The sequence below is a fragment of the Coturnix japonica genome, chromosome 1, assembly GCF_001577835.2.
Source record: "Coturnix japonica isolate 7356 chromosome 1, Coturnix japonica 2.1, whole genome shotgun sequence".
Lineage (NCBI taxonomy): Eukaryota > Metazoa > Chordata > Aves > Galliformes > Phasianidae > Coturnix > Coturnix japonica.
The window spans coordinates 85462341-85479699 of NC_029516.1; the positions used below are offsets into that span (position 1 = coordinate 85462341).

Consider the following 17359-nt stretch of genomic DNA (forward strand, 5'->3'; position numbering starts at 1 on the left):
TTTGTGAAACTAGCGCATCAGGGTGGTTTGATGGCAGTGGTTGCAATTCTTAATGTGCTCTGAAGGTGTTTGCCAGGGATTTTTGACAGGATTTTTTACTGTTCTTGTGCTTCATCCTTGAAGAGTTGCTCACAAATGTACGTACTGCCAAAAAGTGATAACATGTAAGGCATGACTGTGAATAGGGGGATTTTTTCTCTGGGAAGAGAGGTCTTTTAAAAGTCTGGTAAAGAGACATGATCAAAATGTTGAGTTGGATATGGCAACTCTGTATGTTCCATTTGAAAAATTGTGGTTAACATATTTATGTTGACTGAAAATGGATTCACAAATATGCAAAACAATTGCTGATTTTTCTGTCAATCTTGAAACCTACCCTCAAATTCCTTTACTGGAATGGAAAGCACACCTGCATGTTTTACACTGTTCACAGAACTGTGTTTAGTCAGTGTATCAAAATGCATAATCAAAATTCATTTGCCCTAAGTAGAGTTAGCACTGCACTGTGCTCTGCCTTTGCCCTGGATTCAGCCCAGAGAGTGACAGTTGCACATCGACATTTGGTTGTTGTGGGAGATGGGTGTATTGTCTGAATTTGGTAGAGCTGCTTGTTGAGATAGAGCAACCACCATGGTGTCTTGGGATAGAGGGTGACTTCAGTGCTAGGCCACCTGTGACTCATAAGCTGTGGGTTGAACATGCCTTGGTTATTTGATCCCATGGGCAGGATTTGATATTTGCCCTTGCTGAACTTCCTGAGGTTGCTGTGTAAGTGTATATGTATAACTTCACGTGCAAATACCTTTTTCATTCTGAAGGAAATTCCACATCTTTTGATTTTATTACAGATTTTGCATTGAAATAATGTTCTAGTTTAAGATAAATTCAGTTCCATATAAACACTTGAGTAGACACAAAAGATGTTTGTGTTAATCCATAGCCATTTCTCACTTATATAAGGTAATTCAACTGATTGTTGCTAGATATTTTGCAATTATTTTTGGTTTTGCATTTTCTACTTAGATTATCTAACTTTATAGGAAAGATACTATATGATGTAACTGTCTAATAAAATGATGCTGTAAATATTAAGAACTTTGAATTACAAAATTAAGAGTGACTAGCCTCCATGAATATAAAGCTGGAGAACTATGCAATTAGAGTGTGTTACTTTCCAGGGCTAGCTGAATCAGTAGTTTTATGTGTTTAGGAAAATAGTAGAGATTGTATTTTTCTTCCTTGCTGTACTTAATTCAGCCTTTTACTTTTATGCCATTCCTTATGCAGAATATCAATAAACAAAATGAAGGTTTCATTTGTCTTTTGTTGATTACTTTTTACTTACTATTGATTACTTAAAGCTCAAGAGAGCTAATTATTTCAAATTCTGCCTCTGCTGAGGTCTCTTTTCTCTTCAAATATCTATTCTTTCTCTTCAAATATCTATTCTACCAAAATGCTTTATAGTGGAATACTTGAGACAAGTCATAATGCTTCCCTGTAGCTTGCATTCAAAGAGTAAGTCTGTGCTGCAATCACCCATAGATTTTTCTTTCTCTTTCCCTCCCTAATCCCTTTCTCCCCCAGTCAATCATAGAACCTGTTTATAGCACTTGTGTATAGTGAAGTACAACTGCATGATGGAAAAGCTGAACAAATAATTACTATGTTACCCAAATTATGTTATGTATTATTTAAGGATGTGTCTGGAATGCCAGCTCTTTGCCGTCCTGTTGCAGAGGGAGGAGGGGGATTTGATTATCGACTAGCCATGGCTATTCCAGATAAGTGGATAAAGGTGAGAAAGTGTGTTCTAAAAATACGTTCTGCTCTTCAGAGTGCTATGTTTCTCTAACCACACATATATAGAAACACTTCTAGGAATTCTGCTGATGAATTCAACTGTCTCCCTCATCCATTAACTTAATGCCCTATTAGAATAAATTCTGACAGTCTTGAGCACAGATATTAGTGGTTGAAATGAGAGCTGTCAGATATCATATCTCAGTTTTGAGAAGATGAGCGAGATTATGGGCTGTTCTTTGCATTTTAGCTTATTTCATTTCTTTATTCAACGCAACAGGCATAGACTTCATTTTATTTGAAGTAACCTATAACTTGGAGCAACAGTAGAATGTGTAGTCAATATTGAATGTGAACAGGTAAATAATAAGATAACCATATGCACATAAGTTTGAATGAAACAAACAAAAACATACAATTAATTCTTCTGAAATTGGATGTAGCAATTGGCACTGAGCATAGACAGAGCTGAAAATTTAACCAAAATAAACATGAGCTAATTACTCTAACATCAACAATATGCAGCATGGGGTAACAAAAAGAATAATAACTTTGTAAGTGCTCTTCAAGAAGAATAATATGCTAACGAACACTGACTGTGATAAGGATTAAAATCACCTTTACCTTGTTACAGAGAATCACACACACACACACACACAAAAAAAAAAAAAAAAAAAAAGGAGAATAAAACAATAAAAGAATTAAATAATCTCAAAAGGCTTTTACTAATGTTTTAGAAAATGTTTTTCAGTTAGATATAAGATTGCATCCAAATCCCCGGGGCTATCATGATAATCTGAAAACAATAAATGTTTTATACAAGCATTAATGCCCCAGTAAATGTAGTGAGTAGCTTAAAATAAAAAGTGAATTAACTTATCTTTAGAATCTTTCGCTTTAGTAACTAGGAGCTTGAGAGTAGATCAATTGAAAAACAGTTTTCCTTCTTTCTGTGTGGAAGACTAAGTTGCCAGGTTTTGTAACAGCATCACTGAACTTTGGAGTGGGAAGAAGTTTAGATCCTGAATATGGTGTGGGCAGATAATTTTGTAATAACCTGTTGTGATATTGCTTGTTTATTTATTTATTGATCTTTTTCAATTATAAATTCTCTGCCACACCTTGATAGACAAAAATGAGTGATTTTTCTGCATAGGTAAAATGCTTGTGGATGAATTTTATGTTGTACAGAAAAAAGACTTAAATTTTTAGAAGCAAAATGTTTGAATTTTTTTTTTATTCTGGATGGATAATCTTCTACAGCAGTTTCTGCTGAGGTGTTTTAGTTTAGTTTACTCTTAGTTCAGGAGTGTGTTGATTTTACAAAAACACAGAAGATGACTTTGATTTAAGAAAGAGGTGATGTGCTTAGTCTGTTACCACACTTCTGGAACAAAAGCAAAGCTGCAATGATTTGGAGGGTAAATATTGCAGGCTATCAGTTACTTGCTGACTTTTCTCTCTAGCTTTTAAGGATGCATGTTTTAATCACCTGCTATTCTGAGCACCATCCTAAAAGAAGTTTTAGACCTGAAAGATATCCAGCATGCTATAAACTTGTTCTGATGGATCTATAAAATTTGCTACGACATGATAGCTGCCACAAGAGTGAATGTACTTGCTCAGATTAAGTTTTTATCTAGTAAGTGCTGCATTGGTGCCCGAATATTTTCGGAGCCAGAATTTATGAGTGGGAGAATAAAAAAAAGTTGTTGAGGAGTGCGTAGCCAGTTACAATCAGAATGTTAAATTTTACATCACCACATCAGTGTTCTTGATGTCACTGCAGTTTTTGTTGTTGTTTTTTGTTTGTTTGTTTGTTTTTAATTTTGTATATTATATAAATATAATATATTGAACATAATGAATGAATTACTGAATTGAATGTAATGAACAGAAATCAGAAAGGTAGCACTGTGCTTTTAGTTAAAAAAACAACAAAAACAAAAACAAAACATGAACTTCTCATTGATTTTTCTTTTATTTCTGTAGATAATTAAGGAGTTGAAAGATGAAGACTGGAATATGGGCAATATTGTGTATACATTAACAAACAGACGATATGATGAGAAATATATTGCATATGCAGAGAGTCATGACCAGGTATGATAGACAATGCCTATTTATTTATTTATTATTTATAAATACACACAAAAAAAAGAGGCTTAAAGGCTTAGATGATTTTTGTTAGTAAAATTGTGCCTTGACTTGAGGTAGATAGACATGGGGAGGTCTCATACACTGCTTGTAGGCATTTTTGTTCTGGGTTGTTTGTTTTTTTGTTTTGATTTGTTTTCTTGATCTTCCCTTGCACAGGGGTGGGTGCAATTCAGTTTCGTAATTTAATAAACAAGTCTGGCTTCTAGTTTTGCCTGCCTGTCAGAGGGCATAGTGAAGCATATATTTTATAATTTCAAAAAGTGCAGTTTCTATAAGGTGGGCTGGAGCACTGCTTATGATAAGCATAAACAACATGACAAGTTAGCAAATTTACTTACTGAATCACTGTCTGAAATGGTTGTGTTCCCTTCAGAAAAATGTTTCATCTCTTAAAGGATTGCAAACTCCAATTCTATTCTGAGATCTAAATAGTGGGTTCTTTAATAATTTGGTGCAAGCACAGCAATTGTAGTGGTTCTGTGTATGGAAAAACAAAAAATAATGATTAGTTTAGATAACACTCAATTCCCACTGTCTTTCTAGTTGTTTATTTCTGAGAAAACATGATAGTTGAGAGTTTTAATATTAGAAACTTAAAAATAAGAACAAAGACAAAATAGTTTTCTAATAAAAGGTTTAGAGTAACCTTTTATCAACTCTTTCATTTACATAAGAGATTGATGTATATTTTCTATGCCTTCTATTATGTAACTAAGTCAACAAAATTGCCTAAAATAACATCTATGTTGTCGTTTAAAATAAGTATTTATCAACTCACTTTTGTGTGCTTATTTGCCTTCTTATCTATGAGATTCTTACATAGCGTTCACTTTAAGCATAAGTTTGGAGTTCCTGTTCTGGTGAAAAATTGAGGTATTATGTGAAAATGCATATTTTTCTGCTTATATGCTTTTATAAAAGATGAGTCTTCATCCTGAAATGTGAAGGTTGCTCTGAATGTAATGCCTCCCATTCATTTCCATGAAAATTACAGTAGATACAAAGAGCACAACACTATCTGATAGAGCAGATTCTCAGCTACATAACATGATTCTTCTACACAGAAACCACCATTAGCTATGCATTTTCACCAGCAATAAACAAGAGCCTGCATGGTGCTCTCATAAATATTTGCACCAGTGGAGGTGACCCACTGTTTGATATCTGTAAACATTCATCAAGCATCTACAAAAGTCAGTGGGTGCCATTTTTATTTTATTTTTTTTTCTGCATGGAGGAATTCCGTGACACACCTTTGCTTCATTCACACTTCCATGTCAGATGCCATTTGTCAGGCTGCCCCCCTGCTGCCATCTGTTGCATGACAACAGAAGGTAGTGGAGTGTTTGAGGAAAGGGTCAACCTGTTCTGTCGTAGCATCACAGCCTCTGACACTGCAGGCTAATGTAATAGAAATAGGAATAGGAAGCATTACTTTTGAAGGAGTTCTCATATAGCATTACTTTGTTTGATTTCATACTGGATTTTATGAATTATTTTTCATGTGACAGTGTATTTTTATTTTAAAATCTTATTCTTTGGACTAAGATCTGTATGTATATTTCAAATTTAAACAGGAAGATAGCTATGTGGATTGAGGATGAACACCAGGATTATATGTAAAAAGGTGAAAAGTAGGACAGAGAAACAAAATGGGATGATCGTTAAAGTGTGATGTAATGATATGCAGTGAAGCACATAAGGGTCTGAAATGATTCCAATTTCTTACATGTAATAGTGTTTTATGAGCAGACTGTAAACAGTCAGAGTCTAGGGCCTTGTGATTATAATACGTACATGAAAATATCAGCTCAATGCTAATAGCAGTCAGAAAGCATATATTTTTCTTGGAATTATTATGAAAGGGGTAGACTGCAAAATCATTATGTCACTGTAGCCTTTCATAATTTACTTGCATCTTGAATGCTGTGGACAGGTATAGTCCTGTATCTCCGGACAACCGCATAACTGGAAGAGAAGAGTTGGTAAGAATAATTAGATGTATGGAATGGCTTTCAGAAGAAAACTAAATAGACCAAGACTCTTCAGGATAAATAAAAGATCATTAAAATTGGAAGAACATCAGTTTATAAAGTCATAACTGACATAGAAAATGTGAATAGTGAAGAATTGCTTTGGCTTCTAGGAGAAATATTAGGGGATGTTAAATTAAATGAAGAAATGCCAGATTCTGCATGAAGAGTTGTTCCTCCCCCCTTTCTCCAGCTTGAAGCAAATTCTGTCATGTTATTCTATGTTTGTACCACGTTTACATAATTTTAAGAGTTTGAATTTGTTTCACAGAAGATTCCTGGAAGACTCATGAATTCCAACATTATGTCTCAACATCTGTCTGTTGTTTTTGCGATAGGGTTTTTGGGAAGTATTGCTTAAAGTTTGGCTCTCTTCATGCTCTGTTCTTTCACATCTGCTACTGACTGGCTTTGGAGATGTGTAATAAGTGTACTAAGCCAGATAAACTGCTGTCTGTTGTACTACACTTTTTGTATCTGTATCAAGTAACTTTTTCTCTTTCATTGAATTAGAAGAATATTCATTAATGACTAAAAGACTAGATAGAGCCAAATGGAAGACATATTAATACAAGTCTACTTAATACAAGATCTTAGCATTGCAGTCTTTCCATTTCTAGACAGGAACTCTTTCTCACACCCCACACCCCCAAAGAAATGAGAGTAGTTTGGTGGAATTATCTATTTATGTCATTATATTTTCAGTCTGAAAACTAGAGGATGATGGGGTTTTTCACCTCCACGTGTTTGTAACTCAGCTGTCTCTGTGGAACATAGTAAGTTTTCATAATAGAGTATAAAATGAGAATTAGGCTGATAGAACAAAAATTACATATTTACGCACAAACATTCTGAAACATTTTACAACTACTTGTATACTAATATATTAGAATAATCCTTGTCATTAAAAAGATTTGCTTGGCCTTTCTTAAGTACTGAAAAAACTAGCAAGTTAGTAATTCAGTTACTGTTTTTAGGTAGAAATACTACTCTATATTGCTCCCTTGTGTAAAATCAGAGAACAAATCATATTCTTGATAGCATATAAATGAATGCTTTACAATCTTTCTGCATCTTTGAATCAGATATATTAATAGCCTTTTATTTGTGCATCCCAGGTACTTGAGGTGTTTGCTTTCTCATTTTATGTTTTTCCTAGAAAAAAAAAATCCAAAATGATGGGCTACTTGTGGCTTATTGAGCAGAAACTAACATTTTTTATTTGATCTACAAAAAGGTATTCAGAATTAACTGTGTGGTCCAATGCCATCAGGTGAAACGTAATACCATAGCTGGAGTTAGATGGTGCGGGTTGACTGTATACACAAGCAGAGTTGCAGCTAGATCAGGGATCTGGGCAGGTTTCAGCTCAGGGATGTGTCCTTGCCCCAACGTACACTTTTCTTTTTGACAGCAGATTATAGAATCACATGGGTGTAGTATATATAAAAAAATATAATTGCTGCAGTAATTAAAAACTGGGCTCACTGTAACATTATAGTCTAAGTAGGGGCAAATTGTTTGCTTTATGAGCTAGGACTAGGTCATAGTTCTCATAGTTACAAAATAGAAAACTAGCTTAAAAAAAAGAAAAACCAAAAAAGCAAAAAAAAAAATAAAAAAAAATTAAAAATAAATAAATTAGAAACTCTTCTAGTACTCCAAGGGGTTTCTTCTTATTTATTATTATTATTATTATTATTATTATTATTATTATTATTATTATTACTATTATTATTATTATTATATTTTTTTCAATAGGCACTTGTTGGTGATAAGACATTGGCATTTCGATTGATGGATGCAGAGATGTACACAAACATGAGTGTGTTCACACCTCTTACTCCAGTTATTGATCGTGGAATCCAGCTTCATAAAATGATTCGCCTCATTACTCACACACTTGGAGGAGACGGCTATCTGAACTTCATGGGTAAGTAATCTTAGGAGCATGTCTTTCATTTTCTCATCCACAGAGGGAAATAAAAATATATCATCTTACAGCTAAACTATTTTTTAATGAAGATTTAGTACAAATGGTAACAGGTTTTTTTCCTGTCTTTAAGATGTATTGTAAAACAAGAAAATAAAATCAGTGGGGCCTCTAATTGTAAAAAGAAATAAGTTTTTTAAAGTTTCTGGTTATTCATATTTATAGTTCAAGTGAGTATTTTAATTGTGGTTCTGTGGTTCTGCCTGTGTAAGTCTTACAAAACAAGGTTGTCTTTTGTCTCTTCTCTCCTAAGATTTGTAGGATAGCACTGAAATAACTGAGGATAGCTGTCATTTCAGTTATTCAGTGTCAAATAATTAGCGCAAGAAAGTAATCTGGAATCAGTTGTTTTATATTTCATTGCTTCCAAGTGAAAACCAGGAGTTTAATGAGGTGTAGGCAAGGATGAATCACAGACAAGAGGTACATTCTGCTGTGGAAGCAGGGAAATAGTGAGAGCTAGCAGTACTTTTTTCTTCATAATCTCTAAAATACAACTATTGCATTGCTTCCTAAACACTATTGCTACAAAGCCATCCCATAGTTCTCACTTCATCAGCCAGTTACAGTTTCGTGTGGTGGTCTTAAAAAATTAATATTATTAGATTTACATGCAATGCTGAAACAAATTGTGCTTGATGACCTCTTTGCAAAATAACCCTTAGTTATCTTTTATAAAAAAGAAAAATAAAATTACAATTCTGTAATGTGGTAGGTCAAGTTTTATACAGCATTTTTGTTAGTCACATGAAAGGCAAAAAAGGCTAAAAGCATGCTGAAAGCCATCATCTTGGATGACATTCAATGAAATACTTGAAAATTATAGAAGCTTTAGCTTAATATTGCCTTTAGATTTTGTTAGTAAATGACATTTACTATCAAGTTTGAGAAGAATAAGTTGTACTTTGTTCTCTTTTCATAATAGTATGTTTAAAATAATATGTATTAATAAGTATCCAATTAAAAAGAAAAAACCTTAAAAAGGGGAATGCTGACATTTGATTTAAGTGTGTCTGCACTATTCTGCTCCTCAGCAGTAAAAGAGCACTTGAAAATTTAGATGCCCTGATTTGGGGCTTGTTGTTTTGTTTTTTTTTTTCCTTTTTTATTCGGTAACTAAAGTAACTTCACTACAGTGCATTAATAACTTCATTATGTACTACACTAGTAAAAATATCACTTCCAATAAGATACAGATTTTTGTCTGTACAGTGAAGAATTATTTAAAAAAAAAAAAGTGAGTGCTGTAGACAGGCCACAAAATGTACAATGGATGACTTGTGCTGTTCCATTCAAACTAGTGATACTACAGTAGTTGAGTAAGCAGGTGTTTAGAAAATATCCCTACTGAACTGCAGATGTCTCTGGCTCAGATTAACTTCATAAGGTTAGAGAAACAATAAGTAATTCAATGTGGCATGTTAAATTCAGTGTGTCAGTGCTGGTTGATTGAACAATTAATATTGTGTATCCTTCAGTTCTGGAAATGTTTCAGTAAATAAATTATTATGCTATATGTAAAAGGTGAAACAATTGAATGTTGGATGAGAAAAATGTATAAACTTAGTGTAATTTAAATGCACATTGCAACATGCTTTATGTTAAGCAAACATAATGACAAATGAGTTCTCTAACTTTATTTTTGGAGAGAAGCTAAGAGTTAAAAAGAGAAGGATCAAGTGAGGTGGATGAGGACAAGGAATCTCTTTTCAGAACTGGAGAAGGCACTCTGGTTGCCTCTGTGCATCCTTAGGTTTATTTAAAAAAAAAAAAAAAAGATAATAATAATATGTTTTTTTTAATTTATTTTTTTATTTTTTCTGAAAATGAAGATACCAAAGCAATATGCTGCCTATTCATTGCTTTCTTTACCTCAATGAAAAGTAAACCCCTTCTAAAAGTATTTTTTAGCAGAGCTATACATGGGGTTAGAAATTTGTTCATGCTCAAATATATGCTTGACTTGCTCTTTGAAGATCTGGAGTAATATTTGACTACATCTGTGCTGAAGTATCATTTGTATTCTGTACGTGCAAGCAGATTCTGAGAAAGTTGTGCCCATGGAATGCTTTCTCCTGACATTAATACTGTCTAAATTCTCTTGAAAAAATCCAGGAAGGCCTAGTATACGCAAGCAGTGGTTTATGGAAACCTAAATACAAAAAGAAACATTTTGTGTTGTCTGTAAGTTACTTTCCTAGTAATTCAAACCATTAGGAGTATTCTTTTCTTCTTTCTGTTGTTTTTTTGTTGTTGCTGCTGTTTTGTTTCTAACACAGCTTTGCAAGTGATCTCTGGGGTTTCTTTTGCCCATCTGGAATGGAAGTCTTAACCTAGAAAGGAAAACTTATATGTTTGGCTGAAAAATGAGTATGACAGTGATTAACATTCTGCTTTAGGGAATGAATACACTCAGGAAGGACAGTTTGCTTAATAATAATCATCATAAACTAGTAATGGTTTGGATACTCATGCTTCCAAATCAGGTAGGGAACAGCAATTCTACTGTAATAGTACTGCTCTTGGAGATTTTAATACTGAGAAGGGACATTGCTGGTCAGAAAACATTACAGGATTTTAGGAAATCACAAAAGTTTCAAGTTCTTTTGTACAGTGCCTAAGTAGTGCCACAGCATTCTCTCCTCCATGGACAAGCATCCATGAAAATGCTGATATATGTAGATCACACACACATGATTGTCTGACCTTTAATAACACTTTTAAAAAGAGTGCAAAGCTTTCACAGTATGCGTCTATATTATACAGTAGAAGTAATTCTTCTGTTGGCAATGTTGGCAACACCTCTATTGGAATAGCAATATTTATGTTTGCAAATGTAATGATATTGAACTAAAACAAGCATGTGATATTAATGTAATTCAAAGCAGAAGGAAAGTGATAAGTATTTGCCTTTCATAGTGTGAAGATTCAAAACCAGACTAAATATCTTACATGCAACTAGAAGTTCAATCAAAAAACAACAACAAAAACTACAACAAAACACTTAAGATTTGATTCTAGTTGCTAAGTTACATAACAAGAAGAAATAGAAATTGTTGTAAGGCTTCTAGAGCATTACTGGAATATCAGACCTTATAAATTCAGAAAACACTGTTGACATCCACTGGATAATGTTTAAGTGTAAAGGTGCTTGTATATTCCAAGAAAATAATAGTTGAAATTATTACTACAAAACTATCATGTCTGTACATTCCTTCATTTGTATTTGGCTTTATTTTCCATCCTGTTATTGAAGAAAAGCCAACTGTATTAGTTCCCTCCAAGGGGGGAGGACACTGCAGGGCACACAGAAGAGCTGTAGCAGTTCTTCAGCAAGCTTGTGTTACAGCTTGAAAGATTAGCACAGTGGAATGGCAAAAGAGGCAAATAGGTAAAGAATGCTCACCCATCTCCCAAGATCTAGGCTTCTAGGGTAAAACTCCACAAGGGAGGGATCTCCAACCAGAGATTCTTCCCCAGTGGCAGTCAGCCCTTAAATGTGGTCTAAAAGAGGTTCATCCAGGCTTAACCCCTTCCAGTCACGCAGATGAAGTGCCTTCACCTGTGCTCCCAGGGCTGAGCTAGTCCTTTCCCCAGGTGATCAATCAGTTAGTTGTTAAGGCCATGACACAGCAGTTTCCATACAGATTATTTCCCTAATCTCTCTTTATCATGAGTTTCATGTGTGTGTCTGTCTTGATTTAGACAAGCAATGGTGGCTTTTTTATTACCCAGAACAGACATAAAGCCCAACCCAATAAACAGCAGAATGTGTCCTTGGGATACTTTATAGCACAAATACATAGGCTGCTCTGAATGTAATGCCTTCCATTCATTTCTGTGAAAATTACAGAAGACACAAAGAGCACAACACTAATTGATAGAGCAAATTCTCAGCTACATAACACTATTCTTCTGCACAGTGACCACCATTAGCTGTGCATTTTCACCAGCAATAAACAAGAGCCTGAATGCCACTCATAAGTATTTGTACCAGTGGAGGTAACTCACTGTTTGGGCTCCATAAAAATTCAGCAAGCATCTATAAATGTCAGTGGGTGCCATTTTTCTTCTGCATTCAGGAATTCAGCAACACCTTTACTTCATACGAACTTCCATGTCAGACTGCCAATCTGTCAGACTGCCCCTCTGCTGCTGTCTCTCAAATGGCAACATGATGTACTAGAATATTTGTGGGAAGATTCAACCTTTACAGACATACCACTGATACCCACCTGTGACGTTGTGGGCCACCATAGTAAGTTAGGAGGCATTTCTTTCAGCACAGCCATCATATCTACTGTTTTATTCCTCTGTAAGATCTTGTTTTTCACCTAGCTAGCAATCATTTTCTTGCTTCCTTCTTCATTTGAAACTGGCTTAAACTCAAATCTAGTGGTTTAAATGAAGATTAATCCCAACATGAATCTCTCTAGTACTATTTTGCATGGATTTTCTATAGTAAAATAACTCTTAATGAGGGCTCCAGAGGCCACATCTGTCTTTTCCTGCAGTTTTCTTGTTGGTTTTTTGTGTTTGTTTGTTTGTTTGTTTGTTTAGTAAGTAGAAGTAAGAAAAGATCATTGAATGATGGTATTATTGAGTTGACATTTAACTCTGTTTCATTAGTACCATCAAGTCAATCTGTTAAGCTGCTTCTTCTTCCCACTTGTTAGTTCATTTAGACAGTAGTTTATCTACTATCTCTTTGCTGAAGCTTTTCTAATGCACTAAATAGTTTCTTCTCTTATGTTTGATGTATTGAAACGTTGTCTTCTCCTGGTCCTTTAAAAAAATACTATCCATCATCTATTCCTTTAAGTGAGCATTTTACAGAAAGAAACATAGATTTTTGTAAACAAAAGCATTTCATAGTAAAAAAGCATTTATTAGGCAAAAGTATGTTAACAAACAAGGAATGGTGCAAAAGCATCAGTACCATAGTACCAATATCATTGTGGGAAACATGCATAAAGTTTGCTTGAAGAATGTTAATTTCAAGTTTGAAATAAAAAGTACAAGTAGGAATGTTGTTTAAAGCAAAATCTATAATCTAACAATGTAAAGTCTAAAATGCTATTTCTGCGAACTACTTTGGACAAAAAATACAATTTTGTCCAAAACAAGGACATCAATTTCAAACCAAAGGTGAGAGTTTCTTGTTTATTTGTTTTTGTTTTTCTTAGAGATGTTGTAAATAAACCACTAGTAATTTTGTTGTGCTAATTACTGCTCTGCTTTGGTTTCAGTGTTCCTTGTGACTTTTTTTATTGTGAGCTAAAAAAAAATGGCCTTTTGCAAGAACAGATTCTTTTAGATGAACTGTCTTGAAATTGTCAGGTGGTAAAAAGACTGAGCATTAGGATATGTATTTTGAAGTCATTCTTCTTAATATATGCTAGTATTCCTGGCAAGTGTGCTTTCTGTTCTGCCAGTTCTGCTAGGTGTTTTAATTTCCTGGCATCTGGACAGTAACAATTAGAATCTCTGAATCATTTAGGTTGGAAAAGACCTTTAAGGTTGTCTCGTAAGGTGCAAAATAAGAAGGATGTAATTATATATGTCCTTTTTAGTAGTAATGGACCAGTTACAGCATTGTTCTTCAGTAGTCTGTATGTCAGAATGTGATGAGTGGGAGGGACTATCCTGTTAAATAGGATAGGCTTTGTTAATTGCTTTGAGAGTTTCTTTGAAAAGGTCTTCCAGTGCAAATTGTGAATACTTGTGTTCATTTACAGTTAAGTGAAATAAATTTAATTTATATGCTTGCTCAAAACATGTTAGAAACTAAGAGGGAAGCAATTAGAGCAGGACTGTATCATAAAACAGAGCAACGCTGATATTTCCTTCTTTTATATGACTCAGGTCTGCAGAGTATCAGATATTCAAGTATCATGAATGGTACATATTTGTAGTCCATACTGACATTTTAATTGCCATATATGGTTGGGATTTGATGGATGTATTTCTAGTTGTTTGTTTTTTTTTTTCTTTAACTGTTGCTGTTCAGAGAGATATCATTTTTATACCTAAGTTATGTGGGGAAATTATAGACCAACTCCTGATACATTTAATTGGAAGACACTGTGCAATACCAAAAGGAAGAAAATAGTATTTTTAGACTTTTCTGTAACTAAGATGATCTATAGATAAGAATGTAATCCAACATTAAGGTTTCTATTTTAATTAAAAATAAACATCTGCATTTCTGGGAGAAACTAGTCTTGCTTTTCTTCCCTTTAGTTGTATCTCCACTGAATTTGTGTAATAAAATATGCTTTTCTTATAGGGTTAGAGCAAAAGCAAGGAATAATGTTTATTTTGTAGTTCATCAGCTTCACTAATTACTTGCGTAGTACAGGAGGCCAGTCATTTTCTGAATGCCATGCATCTACAGAAACAGTCTACTTGATTAGAAACCCACTGGAGTTGCTAAATCTCTCCAAGGCCATCAATTGAAGAATTTTATGTGTAACAGCAGAGCATCGGGTAAGAGTGCCCAATCAAAACAGTGACAAGCACATTGTTTGTGAACTGTTTAATCATCAGCAAGGGTGGATGCAAGAATTCATCTGTTATGAACTGTGTCTCATATTTATTCTGATGAAAGAAACTATCTGATAAATGAAACCTAGCTGTTATGTTAAAGTTTGTCTTTTCTCTCACTAATGCTCAGTGTTCTTCATACATTTTTGATGCTGATAATTTGTTAGTAGTCAAGTTTTATATTACTTTGATTTATTAAGTTACTTATTTCGGGGACTCTCAACTCTGAAAACAAATACAGCAGCCTTTTATCACAGCCAGATGTGCTTTACTTCTGCTTTTTGCAGTCTTTCTGTGTTAGATGATCTGGAAAATGTTTAAGAATTGCATGGTCTAGTGATATATATATATATATATATATATATATATATATATATATATCTGGCTTTAGAAGAAAGAGAGAGATGATATGAACTGTGTTTTCCTTTACCTTCCAATCAGATGATAAAAAAGACTGTAGTAAGCTGCTGTAATAGCATGCATAAGAATCTGTTCATCAGCAACTCTGCATTTGACAGAGTTGCATTACTCTTTCTTAAGGCTGGCACAGGTCAGTGAATAGTCAAATAAAATTAAACTGTATGAGTTACTCAGTAAGAAATTATTATTTTGATCATGAATAAGCAGGAGACATTTTGTAGTAGTGAAGTCTGAATAGTAGACCTGTAAGCATGCATTCCAATTCAGATTTTAATGTGTACTGTTGTGGTAATTTTAAATGAATTCTTCTCAGTAGCATCATTAAATCCCCCAAGGCAATGTAGTTTAAACTGGGCTAACACCTTCTGTGGTGACACTGGAATAAAACCTTATGCCTTTGAGTTCATGAACTTGTTCTTTTCATCAGCCTTACTAGCTTAAAATCTGTTAATTGTCTTAAATTTCTGAGGTCATCAATCTGAAACTTAGTCATAAATTTACTAGAATATGAATTTTAACACCATTGCATTGATCTTCCAGGGTGAAAGTATTTTCTATGCAGATTAAAAAAAAAAAAAAAAATTCTGCAGGGGAAAGCATATTAAAACAAGCTTTATAAATTCTTAATTCTCATTTCTTGAGATCTATTTAGAACTATGCAGGCTTTATGTCATTACAATTTATCGTGCAAACTTAGGCTACTTACTTCTTGTGTCCTTCTTGTTCTGAGGGCGTCAGAACTGGATGTAGTGTTCCAGATGGGATCTTGAAAAAGCAGAGTAGAGGGGAAGAATAACCTCCCTCAACCTAGTGGTCATGCTTTCCTTGATGCTACCCAGGATACAATTGGTCTTCTGGGCTGCTAGCACACATTACTGGCTCAAGTTGAATCTTGCATCAACCAACACCACCAAATCCTTCTCCTCAGGCCTGTTCTCAGGCTGTTCTTCAGCCAGCCTGTATCTATGCTTGGGTTTGCCCCTACTCAGCTGCAGGACCATGCACGTGGCCTTCTTGAGCATCACAGGGTTTATATGGGCCCACCTCTGAAACCTGTCCAGGTCCCTCTAGGTAGCATTCCTTCCCTCTAGCATATCAACAGCACCACTCAGCTTGGTGCTGTCTGCAAACTTGCTGAGGGTGCACTTGATCCCACTGTCCATGTTGCCTACAAAGATGTTAAATAACACCAATCCCAGTACTGATCTTTGAGGAATGCCACCCATCACTGGTCTCCAGCTGTGCTGTTGACTGCAACTCTCTGAACGCAACTATCCATCCAGTTTCTTATGCAGCACATGGTCCATCCATCAATTCAATTTCTCTCTTGGTTTTTTACCAGGATATTATGCGGGACAGTATTGAGTGCTCTGCATAAATCCGGATTGATGATGTCAGTGCTCTTGCTTTGTCCACTGACTTTGTTATTTCATCATAAAAGGACTTTACCTGTGCAGACTTCTACATTATGTGAAATTTCTTTTTATAGTTTCAAAAATAATAAATAGGGCTCTGCTGTTGCTAAAGTGCTAGCTGTGACTAGTCTTAGAAATTTAACAAGCTATTAGTTGATATCCTTTCTTCCTGTGTATGGGACAGAAGGGGGTCTCAATTAAAAATAATGAAGTAGGCAGTCTCTTAAGAAGATGAAAACCATTTTAAATTGAATTTAACTTTTTACTAATTGCAGTTTTTCAGATAAACTGTGAAATTTACTTTTGTGTATTTACTAGTTGCATTTATATTTGTAGAACAATAGGACGATGTAATTTTTCATTTCCTCCCTGTTTGGTTTGAACAGTGCACGCAGGAATTTATGATTATATCCTTTGCTTTACTCTGAATAACACAGATAACTGCTTTAAGTTCACACTCACAGAATCATAGAATGGCCTGGGTTGAAAAGGACCATAATGATCATCTAATTTCAACCCCCCTGCTATGAGCAGAGTTTAGTTTTATAATATCTTTGTAAGTTTTTTGATTCTTGGTATCTTCTGTTACACGGATATGTTGAAAATACTGACACAGATACTCTTGAACAAGAAATAGAAAACACTATGTTGTATGTCTGAAGGATTATTATTTTACCTCTTCAGTTACCTTTATGATCTTCATAAGAAAACAAATATAGGGCCAGTATTTTTCAGCTTTGAAAAAGAATGAAATGAAATAAAAGTAATGATATAGGTAAATAAATCTTGGGGCAGTAAGTATGCAGTCTTACTTGTTTCAGAAGATTGACCTTTTTCACCTCATTGACTTTATTTAAATATAAAAAGAAAAAAAAAAATAAAATGAAAAATCCTTACTGAAATCTCTTAATCAGTCCAAATCAAAATTTTCTCTGCCAGTAAGCAGTAATGATTTCTTCTCTGTCTTCTGTTTTGTTTTTGTCATTTTG

General features: G+C 34.3%; 1 protein-coding gene across 4 annotated transcripts in view; it reads left to right on the forward strand.

Moving 5' to 3' along the window:
• The window catches only part of GBE1 (1,4-alpha-glucan branching enzyme 1), a 140222-nt gene that overhangs the window by 75171 nt on the left and 47692 nt on the right, over positions 1–17359 (forward strand). For all 4 annotated transcript variants that reach the window (XM_015880095.2, XM_015880105.2, XM_015880114.2 and 1 more), the window contains exons 10-12: positions 1700–1798; positions 3796–3906; positions 7758–7929. In XM_015880095.2, the coding sequence (XP_015735581.1) occupies positions 1700–1798; positions 3796–3906; positions 7758–7929 (382 nt within the window). The remainder of the gene's footprint in view (positions 1–1699; positions 1799–3795; positions 3907–7757; positions 7930–17359) is intronic.